The sequence below is a fragment of the Podarcis bocagei genome, assembly GCF_964188305.1.
Source record: "Podarcis bocagei genome assembly, chromosome: 2".
Classification (NCBI taxonomy): domain Eukaryota; kingdom Metazoa; phylum Chordata; class Lepidosauria; order Squamata; family Lacertidae; genus Podarcis; species Podarcis bocagei.
The window spans coordinates 23627834-23644059 of NC_138126.1; the positions used below are offsets into that span (position 1 = coordinate 23627834).

A 16226-nucleotide genomic window follows, 5' to 3' on the forward strand; every position below is an offset into this window, starting at 1 on the left:
TTCTTCACCTCCTTCTTCGCTACAATATATCCATTTATTTCCAATTGTCAATGTCAAAAGGGACTAAAATCTATAAAATTCATAGAAAATCAACGTGCCAATTTGCTCAGTTTCTCTAGGACCCCACGACACCTCCCCTGTCCTCCATAATCCCTCAAGCAAGGTGTCAAGACCCTAATCCGGTCAAATCTCTCTGCCAAGCCCTTCCTCAGGGCGATGCCAGGTGAGACTATGCATACATGGACCATTGTCTTCTCAGGATGTGCTTATCTGCGCATATCTCCAGCTCTGCATATTCCCCCCTCCCTCCTCCATATGTTAATCCGGTGTAACCCAACCTCTTCCTAATGTATTCGTGATGTAATCTGTGTAACCCAACCTCTTCTTAATGTATTCATGATGTAACTGGGATGTATTTTGCACTGTATTCTGGGACATGGAGGGAAATTTCAAAAGTTCATGTCACCCCTTTCTCGCTGTTCAATCTCGCCTTGAACCTGTTGCGCAATAAACTCGGATCTTCTGTAGTTTGCTCCTGCGTCCGGCTGAGCTCATTTTCTTCCGCAGGGACCTGCGGACTTAGTCCAACGAGCTGGGTGGCAGAGTAACCCCGCACCCAGATTTTTCCGTAACAATGGCCTAGTCAACACCATGTCAGGGAAGGATGAGGTGTTTATTGTCTTGCCAAAGACCACTGGCCCTTCCTTTGAGAGAAGGGAGAAGTGATTTGAATCCTAAGAATCTATTTTATTCTTGGACTGTTGTTCTGTTGGGTCAGAGTGGATAGCATGCTGTTGTTGTTGTTACCTTGGCAAGTTTGGAGGAGCAGGTAGTCTACTACTTCTTTTGAATACAGTGGTACCTCGCAAGACGAATGCCTCTCAAGACGAAAAACTCGCAAGACGAAAGAGTTTTTTGTTTTTTGAGTTGCTTCGCGAGACGAATTTCCCTATGGGCTTGCTTCGCAAGACGGAAACGTCTTGCAAGTTTGTTTCCTTTTTCTTAAAACCGTTACAGTAATACAGGGTGCATTGCTTGAAGAGGTGCAGTTGCGACTTGACTTCGGGGAGCAACTCATAGCACGCGGTGTGGTAGCCTTTTTTGAGGTTTTTGAAGATTTTTTTGAAAAAATTGAAACCGTGCTTCGCAAGACGAAAAAACTCGCAAGACGAAAAAACTCGCGGAACGAATTAATTTCGTCTTGCGAGGCACCACTGTATTTGCTTTTTATTCCTGACCCAGTTCTCCTTAAATTCATAGAAATGCCATTTTTTCATGTAATGCATATAAGCCAGTACCGGACCTTACTGTTAACTATTGGTATCTTTGACGTAACGTGTTCCCTGTTCAGTTAAGAGTCAGTTATGCTTTCATTTGATTAAACTGGAATCCTGTAGCTGGCTGATGGAAAAGCACCACAAATACTATGAACCAAGGAATCTTTGCAATCATTAAATGATTTTAATTGCTAAGTTTTAAGAGTCCAGTAAGTCTCTGGGATAAAAAAGAAGAGCAAGAGAAAAAAGCAGCTAAACAAACAAACAAACAAACAAACAAACGGTCACATTTCATCATTTTACTCTCCCTTTTTTGTTTGTCCTCAATGTCTGGTCACAAAGTAAAAAACAACACAGGATATGACCAGATGGAAGCTCAATGATAGAGAACTCCATCTTCCAGCAAGCCGACACATGCCTTTTTTACCTTCTGCAAAAACAGTATCCTATGCAGAATTTGGATTTATGAGACCCTCTACACTTTTATTCACATTGTTTCTTGCCCCCAGAGTTGTATAGCAAAGAGACCTTTACTCGTTTTTTTCTCTGGCCAGCCTTGAGGCACAAAATGCTACCTTGGCTGCAAAATCCAGAAGGTTCTTTGCAGCCCCAGAATTGGTACTTTTTATTTGAGGGGTAAGGAAGCATAAATTCTTTTAGTCCCTGCACACACTGACTGAATCCCCAGAGATGGTCCTCTGGGCTTTCTCCATTTCACTCCTGCCCCCTGCCCTTTGATGTGTTGCGGCTGTGCTGGACGCACAGGGTTGTGTCTTCTTATGCAGCACGAAGTCAAAAGTCTCTTGGCAGTATAGCAGTTCCACCGGCGAAATGTTTTGCGCCTACAGAATACACAAGAAGTGGTGATTTTGTTGTGCAACGGATAGCAAAACCAGATTGTGCAGAGAGTTTCAGCTAGCAAAACTGTAGTGTCGGATTCCTCTTTTGCACAACATTAAGCGTGCCCTTGCACTAGTGAACAGGTTAACGCTGGATGCAAGTCGCAGCCACAGGTTTGGACAAATAAGTAGCCCGCTCACTTGCAACTTAGCAGCCTGGTCTTCCTCTCAGTCTCAAGGAACACATCTATGCTGCATGCCATAGGGCTGGAAAAGATGCTGGTTGCGTGAGCTTGGCCACTGAATCACTGGTGGACCTCAGTCTGGTTGGCTATTTTTATAAGCAATGATGTCAGGAGTCCAGGTTCCCAGCTTGATAACACAATAAGCGTAGGTAATTAAAAAGGAGGATTTATTGCAAAAACAGATAGCTCCGGACGGCTTCGACAAAGCCTCCGGCATCATTACTCAAGATGACCCTTCTGAAGACTCCTTCCGGCATCTAAAGAAGATATTGAACTTAAGACCTTTACATCTCTTGTTTTGCTTCCTGTCTAGCAGCCCTCCCATTTGCCAACACCTTAGTGAATCAGCCCCGCCCTCTTCTTGTTCTAAGAGGTTGTCTCTGAATCTATTCGCTCCTATTTGTGCTTACTGTGAGCTTTAGCTGTTTTCTAGCCTCCTCTCAGCTGCTGCCTTATCACCCTGCCCATCAAGGTGTGGAAGAACCGAAGTCTGCAGCTGCCGGGTCTCCCCGCCTGACTTTCACCTAAGCCTTTCTGTTCCTGGCTGCTTTCTGCAGTTGGCTGCAAACTTTCTCTTGGCGCTGGCTCGTTCCTGACAAATGATGTCGCAGAATCATAAGAATGTGAGAAGAGCTGACTGGATCAGGCCAGTGGCCCATCTAGGCCAGCATCCTGTTCTCACAGTGGCCAAACAGATGGCTGTGGGAAACCGGCAAGCAGGATCTGAGCGCAACAGCCAGTCTCCCCTCCTCCAGTTTCCAGCAATCGCTCTTCAGAAGCAGAGGCAGAGAATAGCCATCAGAGTCAGTAGCCATTGTTTGCCTTGTCGTCCCTGAATTTGTCCAATCCTCTTTTAAGGCCATCCAAGATGGCGGCCATCACTGCAGAAGCAAATTCCATCATTTTACTAGGTGCTGCTGTGTGAATAAGTACTGAATCTTCCAACACTCAAGTTACACTGGATGTGCACTAGTTCTAGTGCTATGAGAGAGAACGGGAGAAAAACTTGTATCGACGCACTTTCTCCTTCCTATGCATACTTTTATAGACATCCGTCTTCTTGTCTCTTACTCCTATTTCCCCTAAACTAAAAAGTCCCAAATGCTGCAATCATAGCATTGGAACGGACCTCAAAAGACTCTGTATTTTACCCTGCCATGCCAATAAAGGAAATCCACCTGCTATAGCAGGCGTGGGAAACCTCTGGCCTTCCAGATGCTGATGAACTACAACTCCCATCTGCCCCAAGAAGCACAGCCAATGGCCAGGGATGATGGGAGTTGTAGTTCAGCAGCATCCAGAGGGCCAAAGGTTTCCCCACACACAAACACCTGGGCTGCATCATCCATGATAGGCAACCAACCAGCCTCTGCTTATAAACCTCTGAATGAACAAGTGTCTATAATATTGCCAGGTAGTCTAGAAAAAAAAGTAGGAACGTAAGTCCTTCATCCAGAGGGATCCTGTGTGAAGCCAGGGGCCCTCAAAAGCAAACTTCTTCTAGCATACTGTACAACCACACTTCTGGTTTCCCTCTTATAAAAAAAAGGTAAAGGACCCCTGACAGTTAAGTCCAGTCACATATGACTCATCTCGCTTTACAGGCCGAGGGAGCTGGCGTTTTTCCGCAGACAGTTTTTCCGGGTCATATGGCCAGCATGACTAAGCCACTTCTGGCACAACGGAGCACCGAAATCAGAGCAGCGCACGGAAATGCCGTTTACCTTCCCGCCGGAGCGGTACCTATTTATCTACTTGCACTATTTGCTTTCGAACTGCTAGGTTGGCAGGCGCAGGGATCGAGCAACGGGAGCTCACCCCGTCGTGGGGATTCGAACCACCAACCTTCTGATCGGCAAGCCCAAGAGGATCAGTGGTTTAGACCACAGCGCCATTGACTATTAATATTATTTGTTACAATTCTTGCCCCAAAAGTCTCAAAGCAACTTGACAGTGTAACTTTATAATAGTAGGATTTGGCAACACAGTATTTCCCCATTCTGGGCATTCGTAAGCTTTCTCCTATTGTATGTGAAACTTTTCTTATCAAAAGGGTTCCTGCTCCGCCATGGCTTCTCTGACATAAATCAAGGCTTGCACATTGGAAGAGGGGAAACCCTGCAGAAGGAACAGCAAAGAACAAGTTCTCTTCCACAGCATACTTTCCAGAAGGGCAGTGAAATGGTCTGATTTTGCCATTCTAGGAATTCTTTGCAGCTTAGCCTTTAAACTTGCATTAAAAAAATGTTCATAGAATTTGTGCTTTGGCTGGACTCCTCCAGAGCGTACAATCTTTGACGCACAATGGTACACGAGTATCGCTTTAAACCTTTCCAGCAATTTTGTGGTTTCTTGGCTGCGTGGCTTCTAAACCGGAACGTGGTTTCGATCAAATCTCCGGCAGGCGACTGACTCCTCCTCTTCCTGCAAGATGTCTTGCTCTGTGGAAAAGCTCTGTGGTCTCTGGCCCCCACCCCATTTTGCAGGTCTTGGAACGTGATTTCTTAAATCTCTTCAACAGCATCCAAGTTTTTATGTGAAAGCACAGGCCTTTCACTCCATAGAAAGCTCTCCACCTTCCTTACACTTGCCACATTGTCACCTGCAAGGCCAAAACGAGAACAACCACAAATGACTCGAGCCTTTGGGGGCTGAGAAAGGACAGCATGGTAGCAGAGTAAAAAAAAAACACTTGCTTTTTATAAAATGATACCATTCAGGTTCAAATTCAAAATACAATAGGTATCATTTCCCATAAGGCATATGACTGAACTCTATAATTCCAGAATATTATCACCCCGTATTATAATATAATAATAAATCCCCCACTCTTTCCTTAATCCACAAAGGTTAGGAATGTGCTTTAAATATTTTTATTATTTTAGAGCGGGATTCAACTACAGTGGTACCTCGGGTTAAGTACTTAATTTGTTCTGGAGGTCTGTTCTTAACCTGAAACTGTTCTTAACCTGAAGCACCACTTTTAGCTAATGGGGCCTCCTGCTGCCGCTGCACCGCCGGATCACGATTTCTGTTCTCATCCTGAAGCAAAGTTCTTAACCTGAAGCTCTATTTCTGGGTTAGTGGAGTCTGTAACCTGAAGCGTATGTAACCCGAGGTACCACTGTAATGAGTTCTGCTAGTGAAAGCCCACACAAGGGCTTCTGCCAGCACAACAGGGCTTTCTCTGCCTCCCCTCAGGCACCCCCATGTTTCAATAGCTCAGTCGGTAAAGCATGAGACTCTTAATCTCAGGGCTGTGGGTTTGAGACCCACGTTGGGGAACTAGATTCCTGCAGTGCAGGGGGTTGGAGTAGATGACTCCAGGGGTCCCTTCCAACTCTACAATTCTATGATTCTATGTTCAGGAGAAGAACAGATGAGATCATTTCATCTATCAAGCTGAGCCCATTAGTTATGTATTGCATTTATTTTTCCCTCACTTCAATTATAAAAGGATACAGACGACAACATTTAAAAGAACATCAGAAACATAAAATAACATTACTAAAAGTGCTCGTCCTGAAACAACATAAAAACGGGTGGGTGCTGCTCCACTCTACTAAAAGATGGTCACTGACAGAGGCTGGGGTATCAACAAATCACATGACACTCAACCGAGAGCCAAAGGCGAGGATAAGCAGGAACGTCTTTACCTAGCACCTAAAAGCTGTTAACAGTGGCAGACACATCTCTCTGGCAAGAGCATTCCTCAGGTGGGGGGCCACCACTGAAAAGGCCTGTTCTCGTGATGCCACAATCTGCCCCTCCCTCAAAGGGGGCACTCATAGAAGGGGTCTCAGATGATGAACACAAGGCTTATGCAGGGAGACTCAGTCCCAGAGGGACTGGGGATCTCAGAAACTGGGATCCTCCTCAAGCAATTAAAACCGAAACTAACATACATATTGCCACAGCCTCAATACAAATACCTTTTAGTGATACTGAAAGAAGCGTGAGATAGCATTGGCATATCAAATAAAGTCGTACCTTGGATCCTGAACACCTTGGTACCTGGATGTTTTGGCTCCCGAACGCCGCAAACCCAGAAGTGAATGTTTTGGTTTGTGAACGTTCTTTGGAAGCCGAACACCCGACGCGGCTTCTGATTGGCTGCAGAAGCTTCCTGCAGCCAATCGGAAGCCGCACCTTGGTTTCCGAACGCTTTGGAAGTCGAATGTTTAGGCAGAATCTCCTTTCTTGCAACTTGAAGCCACTGGTTCGAGTCCTACTCTCCAGAGCAGGAGAAAACAAGCATGCTGCCTCCTCCATGTGACAGCCCTTAAGATATTTGAAGATCATATCTCCTCTCAGTCTCCTCTTTTCCAGGCTAAACATTCCCAGCTCCTCATAAGGCTTAGTTTCCAGACCTTTGATCATCTTGGTCACCCTCCTCTGTTCACGTTCCAGCTTTTCAACATCCTTCTTAAATTGTGGTGCCCAGAATTGGATACAGTATTCCAAGTGATGGTGTTTCCTGCTTGGCAGGGGGTTGGACTCGATGGCCCTTGTGGTCTCTTCCAACTCTATGATTCTATTCTATGATTCTAAGTGTGGTCTGACTTAGGCAGAATAGAGTGGCACTATGACTTCCCTTGATCTGGACACTATACAGATCAGCCTATATAATAATAATAACTTATTATTTGTACCCCGCCCATCTGACTGGGTTTCCCCAGCCACTCTGGGTGGCTTCCAACAAAGATGAAAAATACATTAAAATGTCACACATAAAAAACTTCCCTGAACAGGGCTGCCTTCAGATGTCTTCTAAATGTCAGGTAGCTGTTTATCTCTTTGACATCTGATGGGAGGCCGTTCTAGAATAGCATTAGCTTTTCTCGCTGCTGCATCACTGTTGACTCGTGTTAAGCTTGTGGTCCACCGAGACTCCAAAATCCGTCTCACATGTACTGCTAGTAAGCCAGGTGTCTCTCATATTATATTTGTGCAGCTGGTTCTTCCTGCCTAAGTGCGGAACCTTACATTTGTCCCTACTGAAATTCATCGTCATCATTTTATTATTTATATGCCTCCCATCTGACTGGGTTGCCCCAGCCACCCTTGCTAGAAGAAGAGGAAGAAGAGTTTGGATTTGATATCCCGCCTTTCACTCCCCTTCAGGAGTCTCAAAGCGGCTAACAATCTCCTTAGGGTTTCCCCCACCCCATATCTGGCCTCATGACCTGACAGCCTTGCCTCCTGGGGGCTCCTCAGCTGATGGAGAAGGAAAGAGGGCATTGGAAAGGTACTCTAAAACCTCAACATCCTCAACAGCTTCGAGTATCCAAGAAGCACTCTGATGCAAATGGGTTCAAATCTTTTCCTACAGCTGAAGCATTGATAGACAAGGTTCTCTCTCTCAATGTGTGTGTGTTTGGATCTGGATTTGATATCCTGCTTTATCACTACCCGAAGGAGTCTCCAAGCGGCTAACATTCTCCTTTCCCTTCCTCCCCCACAACAAACACTCTGTGAGCTGAGTGAGGCTGAGAAACCTCAGAGAAGTGTGACTGGCCCAAGGTCACCCAGCAGCTGCATGTGGAGGAGCGGAGACGCGAACCCGGTTCACCAGATTACGAGTCTACCGCTCTTAACCACCACACCACACTGTCTCTCAGTGTGTGTGTGTGCACACCCTGCTTGCATTCAAAAGAAAATACTGGACCAAGGAGGGAAGTGATGTGGAATTCTTAAGAACTCTGGCAGGAAACCCACTGAGGCCCTATATCTCTGGTTCCGCCCCCTTTGCCCCATTGCTTTCAATCCCACCTTCGCTACCTTAAGGGCTAGAAACTTACTTTTTCTTTAAAAGGAAAGCCAAGGCTCTCGGGGGTCTACGTCCCATCCCCAATGCTCATCTCTGCGCCCACGTGGTACGAGGGGAGGATGGCAAAATACACCCGGCCCGGATCGCAGGAGGAGCTCTCCCTGGGATGAAGCCTCTGGTGCCTAATAAAGGTCAACTGGTGGTGAAAGCTTTTGCCGCAGTCGAGACACTTGTAGGGTTTGTCCGCCGAGTGAGTTTTCTGGTGCTTGCTCAGGTCTGAGCGGTCCCGGAAGCTCTTGTGGCAGGTGCTGCATTCAAAGGGCTTTTCTCCCGTGTGGATCCGCTCGTGAGTGACCAGGTGGGACTCGTACCGGAACCTCTTCCCACACATGAAGCAGAGGTGCCTCCTCTCTGAGCGGAGGAACCGCTCGCACACAGGAGAGGCGGCGCTCCCGTCCTCCGCCGATTCCCTTCCCCTCGCCGCCGGCCGTTTCCACTGCCCCCTGGAGAAGCCGGGCCTGGCCTTAGAGGCCTCTTTCCTTCGGGGTTCCAGGATCTGCAGCCTTCCCAGTAACGTCCGAGAAAGTCTCTCGTGGGATGAGGGGTCCTCTTCCTCATGCTCCGTGGGCACAGCATCATCACAGGCTGGAACAGAAGTCACAGGGTCACAAAAGAAATGACAGCCACGATTATTCTCCCCTTGACTTTACACCCAGGCCCTTCCTCCCCAAGGAACCCAAAATGGCAAACAGATACGCAAATTTAAAAACAAAAGCAAGGACATTCTAAAACAGATTAACACATTCCAAAAGCAATTACCGTTGCAACACCTTAAAAGCAGCTTAGGTAAAGGTAAAGGGACCCCTGACCATTAGGTCCAGTCGTGACCGACTGGGGTTGCGGTGCTCATCTCGCTTTACTGGCTGAGGGAGCCGGCGTACAGCTTCCTGGTCCTGTGGCCAGCATGACTAAGCTGCTTCTGGCAAACCAGAGCAGCGCATGGAAACGCCATTTACCTTCCCGCCAGGGCGGTACCTATTTATCTACTTGCACTTTGACGTGCTTCGGACTGCTAGGTTGGCAGGAGCAGGGACTGAGCAATGGGAGCTCACCCCGTCGCAGGGATTTGAACCGCCGACCTTCTGATCAGCAAGTCCTAGGCTCTGTGGTTTAACCCACAGCGCCACCCGTGTCCCTAAAAGCAGTTTAAAGCGTGCTAAAAATCAATTGCACTTAAAAACATGCCTGCTGCTCTGTATTTCCCTCGCAGAGTTACAACTGCTAGAGTGGCTTAACAGTCTTGACCGTCCTTCTTCCCAGGGAACTCTGGGAATTGTAATACCCGCGAGGGGAATAGGGAGTCTCCTGACAACTCTCAGCACTAGGGCTGGGAGATATATTGTCCATGAACGGATTGAAGTCCATATCGTGATTTTGGTTTCATTGTTTTATGGCAAATCGTATTGTGTACTAGAGCTGAGCGATGTCTGTCTTTCAATATCATGTTATATCGCCAGCTAAACATTGTGATATACCAATATATGGGACCTATAGAAAAATGGCAACTTTAGCTGACAGAATATGTGCAGCTTGCAGACTTAACATACAGAATAAGAGAACAACATACGTTTAGAGAATATTGGAAAATGTTTATCGAATATATGTGGGGAAGTTGTGTACACTTGGAAATGTTGGCAGCATTAAGATAAATTCATTTTGATGGATGTAATAATGGAATAGGTACTGAATGGTTTAGTTTATGTAAAAGATGCAGGGATTTATTATATGCAAAATGAACCATGGAAAGAGAAGAAGGGACTTTAAATTGTGCTCTTATATCCAATTTCCCTTTCTGCATATACTGTAATGTTTTATTGTTGCTATGGCCATTGGCTAATGCGAATAAAGTTTTATCAGGCGGATGCCAACAAAACTGCTCTAAATGTGTAGTGCAGACAGGGCCTAAGAGTCAAGGGGGAAAGACAGGGAGTTATGTAAAGCAGAGAATCTCCTTCAGAAGCCCCCAGTTCTTCAGCTAGCAGGGTCTCCTGCTGGCTCTCTCGATTCCCTCACCTCTACAGATGCTTCCTGGACTCTCCCTCTGCTCCTCATCCTGATGGTCCGAGGGCAAAGGCGCCACACCCGGCTCCAGGCCGCAGAGAGTACCGGGATTAGGAATCTGAAATCCTGGCACAAAGCAGGGAAAGATAACAAGATGAAATGAGCAGTTCTTATAGAGGGGCCAGATTTCTGCTAGGCTAGATTTCCCTTGATGCTGCTCCCAGATGGATGACTCCTAGCACCACACAACCATTGCTCCTCCTCTGAAAGCCACAAAATTAAGCGGCAAAGTAAGTTCACCCTGCTGTGTTATGCTCACATCAGTGGACATGACACAGCTACTGCAGCAGCAGCAGCAGCAGCTGGAAAAGGGAAAGGTAAACTTTTGAAAAACCAAAACCAAATGCAATCCTAAACAACCACCACTACCAAATATTTATTTTGCACCAAGTGCTGATTCATTTAGGCATGGCTCCCCATTCAATATCTGGTTCAGGAGTACAGAAACCTTTTTATTAAGAAAATACACGTTGCTAAATGGCCGGTGACCCAAAAGGGTGTTTAAAAATAATACGAAATTACTAATATTGTGTTATATTGCATTTGTGGCTTAGGGCCCTCGTATTTACGGGACCGCCTCTCCTGGTATGCCCCACAGAGGACCTTAAGGTCCATGAATAACCATAGTTTAGAGGTCCCGGGCCCTAAGGAAGTCAGACTATCCTCCACCAGGGCCAGGGCCTTCTCAGTGATGGCTCCAACCTGGTGGAATGCTCTGTCCCATGAGACCAGGGCCCTGCAGGATTTAACTTCCTTCCGCAGGGCCTGTAAGACAGAACTATTCCGCCTGCCTTTCAACTTGAACTTAGCTAGATCTTTTATTCCCCTTCCTTCCCTCCCCCTCCCCCTCCTCTTTTTATGAAGATTACCCGCTCTGGGATCCCACAGCTAATTCTCCCCTGGTCTCCTCGCTGGCCCAAATAGGACTAATTTAGCCCGCTAGCCCTGGTGATCATCTAATGTTTATTGGATGGATTTCCCCCCTAAATTGATTTTTGAATTCTGAATTTATTATTAACGTTTCATACTGTATTTCATGCTGTTTTTTGTTGCATCAAATAAGTGTTTTAAATTTGTTGTTAGCCGCCATGAGCCTGGTTTCCTGAACAGGGAAGGGCGAGGTATAAACAAAAATTTATTATTATTAATTTATTATTATAGCAGGAATTTAGGAAGCTGCCTTGCATTGAGGCAGACCAATGGCCCATCTAGGTTAGTACTGCCTGCACTGACTAGCAGCTGCTCCCCAGTCTGACCTGGAGAGGCCAGGGATTGAGCCTGAGGCCTTCTGCATGCTCTACCGCCGAGATACAGATCTTCCTTATTTCATTATACATTATGTAATAAAACTATTATGGTCAACAACATTTACATCTTTTAATCCATCAGTTCCCAAACTCGCCCCCCCCGCTCCAAAATGGCTGGTGGTCTTGGTAGACCACTTAGTGATTTTTCTTCCCATCACAGCCATTGTTAGATTTGATTTTCAATCGGCTTTTCTTTTCTTTTTTTGCCTCATTTATTTTTTACATACTGTATTTTACTGTACAGTCGTACCTCGGATCCCGAACGCCTTGCGACTCGAACGTTTCGGTTCCCGAACGCCACAAACCCAGAAGTGAGTGTTCCGGTTTGCGAACGTTCTTTGGAACCCGAACGCCCGACGCAGCTTCTGATTGGTTGCAGGGGCTTCAGATTGGCTGCAGCAGCTTCCTGCAGCCAATCGGAAGCTGCGCCTTGGTTTTCGAACATTCTGGAAGTCGAACGGATTGACATTGGCATCCCACAAAATTCAGACTGTAACACAAGGGAACCACAAGGCAAAAAGAAACAATGAAGAGGCAATGGAAAGCCATAGAGCTTGCCCGTCCCGTCCCCACAAGCAGTGGGGGTGGAAGAGGCAAGGTGTTGGAGGTAAGAAAGGCACAGGAAGGTACAGTGGTACCTCGGTTTATGAACTTAATCCATTCCGGAAGTCTGTTCTTAAACTGAAACCATTCTTAAACTGAGGCGCACTTTCCCTAATGAGGCCTCCTGCTGCGGTGCCCTTCCACCGTTCGGCTTCCGTTCTTAGACCAAGGTAAAGTTCACAAACCGGGACACTACTTCCAGTTTTGCGAAGTTCGTAAACCGAATCGTTTGCAAACAGGATTGTTCTTAAACTGAGGTACCGCTGTACTGGGACTCCCAGTTTATGCACCCTATGCCCATAAGGATCAGAGGCGGCAATGCGCTAAGCATATCCCACAGCGTGCGCACTTAGCGCTCCCTTGGAGCAAAGTGGTACGACCCAGAAACAAACACAGATGAATACAGAATTTCCTCACTGGCGTGAAGGTTCCTGTGTCCAATAAGCTGAAAGCTGTGGCAAAACCCTTCTCCGCAGTCGGGACACATATAGTTTTCTTCCGTTGCACGGCCCGGTACGTGCACGACAAGATTCGAGCTCTCTTGGGTGTTTTTCTCACAGTCGGGGCATTTATGGGATCTGCCCACTGCAGGGGAAGTCTGGCTGGCAACGGAGACTAAAGTGCCGCTGATGATTTTCCCGCATTCCAGGCAATGCCGGCAGGACTTCGCTTTCTCTTCCTCGTGGCCCCTCACGTGCTTCACAAGACCCGTCCGGTAGCGAAAGCTTTTCCCACACTGGTTGCAGTGAAAGGGCGTTTCTCCTGTGTGGATTCTGCGGTGCGTATTAACATCCGTGCTCTGCCGGAAGCTTTTCCCACACTCCGGGCATTTGTACGGCTTCTCGCCCGTGTGGAGCCTTTTATGTCGGACAAGGTGAGAGTTCCGTTTAAAATTCCTCCCACAGTCCGGGCACGGGTACTCCTTCCTTATACCCGATGTTCTTGGCTGTGGCGGCGCTTCCATGAAAAACCTTCTGCCCCAGAAGGAAGAGTCCTATTTTTATCTCCTAGAAACCGTCTCCAGCTTTTCCTAAAAAATTGGGAAGTGGGGATAACACCGGATTTAGGTTCGATGAGGCCCTAAGCTACTGAAGATAATGGGGCCCTTTATATATCCAGCTGTCCTTTGTCAACAACAAACTGTCGCTGTTTTTTGTGTTGAATATATGCAATGTGGTAATTTATGGACCTAATAGGTATCTAAAGCCATTTGCACATAACAAAATATGTATTTGATCAAAGTAATTGTTGAACTGAAATACAATTAAGAAGAAGTATATTAATAGTGAAATTTTTTGAGGGGGGAGGGCCAAGAGAGTGGGACCCTAAGCTATAGCTTGTTTAGCTTATACATAAATCCGGCACTGCTCTGGCTGCAAAACAGTCAAAAATTACCACAGGAATTCCGAGGAAAACCTCACAATATGAAACGTCAAAACCTCCAAACTCGAGTGGAAAGCCACCTGAGGTGAGGTGGAAGGTAGACGGTCCATTTTGAGATAACAGGTCTCTTCATCGGTGGGATGAAATTTTGATGGACGGGTCAAGTTTACAGGCCGCAGTAGATGCATTTGCTGACACAAAGGATGACTTGGTTCATGGATCTGTAGAGCTGTAAGGGACCCCAAGGGTCAAGCATGCACCGAAGTGGCATCCAGCCCACAAAAACTGCTACTGAAATGAGTTTGCTTTCCTTTAAGGTGCCACAGGAGGACGTTCTGTCATTGCTTTGGTCCAAGAAGAAAGCCACACACTTTTTTCAATACTCACAAAAGTGTTTTCATGGGTTCCCATGGCTAGGAAAAGTAAAACAAAACAAAGAGAGATATGGTCATTCTTGTATCTGAGGTTTTATATCTCCCAATTTTATACATTTTTGTTTGTTGGTTTGTTCTGGAAGACACTCTTTCCAAATTACTTCCACAGGGCTGGTATTCTGGCCTATCAGTTTCCCTGAGATTTCTCTTAATCTGCACTGTTAACATCCCCCTTTGCAACAGGAGTGCCGGGGGGGGGGGGAATTGGACTGTTTCAACTCAAATGGGCGGGGTAGAAATATAATAATAATAATAATAATAATAATAATAATAATAATAATAATAATAATAAACTGATTGTAATAATAATATTAAGCTGGTTGCAATTGTTGTTGTTACAATCAGCTTAGTGTTTTAAAAGAATCTCTAAGCAGCGTACAATATAAAGTAAAGGTAAAGGGACCCCTGACCATTAGGTCCAGTCGTAGCCGACTCTGGGGTTGCGGCACTCATCTCGCTTTATTGGCCGAGGGAGCCAGCGCATAGCTTCCGGGTCATGTGGCCAGCATGACTAAGCTGATTCTGGCGAACCAGAGCAGCGCACGGAAACATCGTTTACCTTCCCGCCAGAGCGGTACCTATTTATCTACTTGCACTTTGACATGCTTTCGAACTGCTAGGTTGGCAGGAGCAGGGACCAAGCAACGGGAGCTCACCCCGTCACGGGGATTCGAACCACCGACCTTCTGATCGGCAAGTCCTAGGCTCTGTGTGTGGTTTAACCCACAGCATCACCCGCATCCCATAGCGTACAATATAAAAGCTATCAATACACAGACATGTCCTTGTTGCTGTGGATTTTGCGCAGCCCCTCACACTGAACTGGGGAAGGGCCATATCCCAGTTCACCTTAACTTCACGTGCAAAAGTTCACAAATTCAATCCAGGTAGGGCTCAGAACAGCCACTGCCTGAAACCTCCAGTGAACAGCTCTCACACATCTGATTTGAACCAACCCACAGTTTGGGGACTGCAGGCTTGCTGTCAGGAGCAGATCATCCTATAGAAGACACCCCCAAACTCGGCCCTCCAGCTGTTTTGAGACTACAACTCCCATTATCCCAGTGGTCAGGGATGCTGGGAACTGTAATCCCAAAACAGCTGGAGGGCCGAGTTTGGGGATGCCTGTCCTATAGCTTCCTTCATGAGGTCTTCCAGAGAAGTCTGAAGATCTTCCACAGACCTGTACGTGGCCCCATCAGCAGTGGGCAACCTGTGGCTGCCCAGATATCGCTGGACTCCCATGTCCTCTCAACCCCAGGCAGCAAGGCCAGCCAGTGGTCAGAGACGATGGGAGCAGGATCTGGAAGGTCACAGGATCCTCACTCGCAGTCCAAGTGCAGAGTCTCTCCGGGGACAACAGGAGGGTAAAATAAGTACATAAAGAGAAGTTCCACAGACATTGCTTGTCACTCATCCTCACTGCTGCAGCAGCTGCACACTAGCAGACACCCCATGGCCTCAAGAACCCCAGGACACATGGGCCTAGCCAGGATTTTTGTTGCGGGGGGGGGGAGGGGCAGGCCTTGTGTTTGGGGCAGCAGAACCGACGTGATTGGTCAGTTAGTTAAGTATTTCTATTGTTTCCTTGATTGGGGGGGGGGACTATTCATCACTCCAAAAATCAGTGCTCGTGCTGGCTCACATTTCCCCCGTGAGTGTAGCTTCTTGGTTGGGGGGGGGGGGAAGTGCCGTCCCCAGTGACAGGCACCTTATCTGGAGGGGAGGAGAGACCACTAGGCACCACCACCGCCTTCTCCTCCCAGGGCAGCAGCAATAACCGCCCGTACAGGCCTCTCGGGCCCCACCCAGGACCCCTAGCCGGCGATGGTGGTTGTTGTGCGTAAAAGGGGACTTTGCGCTCCGGATCAAGTTTGCCACCAGGAACCACCACCCCCCTTTCCCCTGCTCACCCGATCAGGCGCTCGGAGGGGTGGGCTTAGAATCTTCCGCCACCCCCGGGATCGATCCAAGCCGGATGCGTGGGTGGGGGAGCCGCAGTCGCCACTCGGGTCGGGCTCTCCGCGGCCCGCGCGCGCACACAGCCACACAGGAAGCGAGGCTCAAGGTCTATCGCCAGCGCTCGACCACGTGGGGGAAGCGAGGGGAGGGCCGAGCCGGGGCGGGCATTGTCTGGGGCGGGATGAGGCGCCGCCCCTTCCAGGCTAGGCGAGGACGGAGCAGAGCGCAGAGAAGAGGGGTGGCTCCTTCGCCTTCGCCTGCGCCGCGTCCCGAGACGGCCTCCCC

General features: G+C 47.6%; 1 protein-coding gene and 1 long non-coding RNA gene across 2 annotated transcripts in view; one reads left to right on the forward strand and one right to left on the reverse strand.

Annotated features, from left to right (window-relative positions):
- Positions 1 to 1441: 1441 nt before the first annotated feature.
- Positions 1442 to 16023, reverse strand: LOC308580914 (uncharacterized protein). The gene is made up of 5 exons (XM_081183212.1): positions 15893 to 16023; positions 12580 to 13958; positions 10205 to 10318; positions 8163 to 8776; positions 1442 to 4963 (listed from the first exon to the last, which is right to left on the reverse strand). The coding sequence occupies exons 2-4, from the start codon at positions 13124 to 13126 to the stop codon at positions 8199 to 8201; spliced, it is 1239 nt and encodes a 412-aa protein (XP_081039338.1). The 5' UTR covers positions 13127 to 13958; positions 15893 to 16023; the 3' UTR covers positions 1442 to 4963; positions 8163 to 8198.
- LOC308581329 overlaps positions 7516 to 16226 on the forward strand; it is a 112451-nt gene continuing 103740 nt past the window's right edge. The window contains exon 1 of the long non-coding RNA XR_014004975.1: positions 7516 to 7734. This is a non-coding gene — a long non-coding RNA (uncharacterized lncRNA). The remainder of the gene's footprint in view (positions 7735 to 16226) is intronic.

Bases quoted from the DNA above. Each gene is read 5' to 3' on its own strand.
- LOC308580914 (XM_081183212.1), bottom strand. From the start codon at position 13,126: ATGGAAGCGCCGCCACAGCCAAGAACATCGGGTATAAGGAAGGAGTAC. The intron at 10,319-12,579 runs GTGAGGAAATTC...GCTTTGTGCCAG, and splicing joins ACACAGGAACCTTCACGCCA to GATTTCAGATTCCTAATCCC. The intron at 8,777-10,204 runs GTGAGGGAATCG...CTTCTGTTCCAG, and splicing joins TCCAGGAAGCATCTGTAGAG to CCTGTGATGATGCTGTGCCC.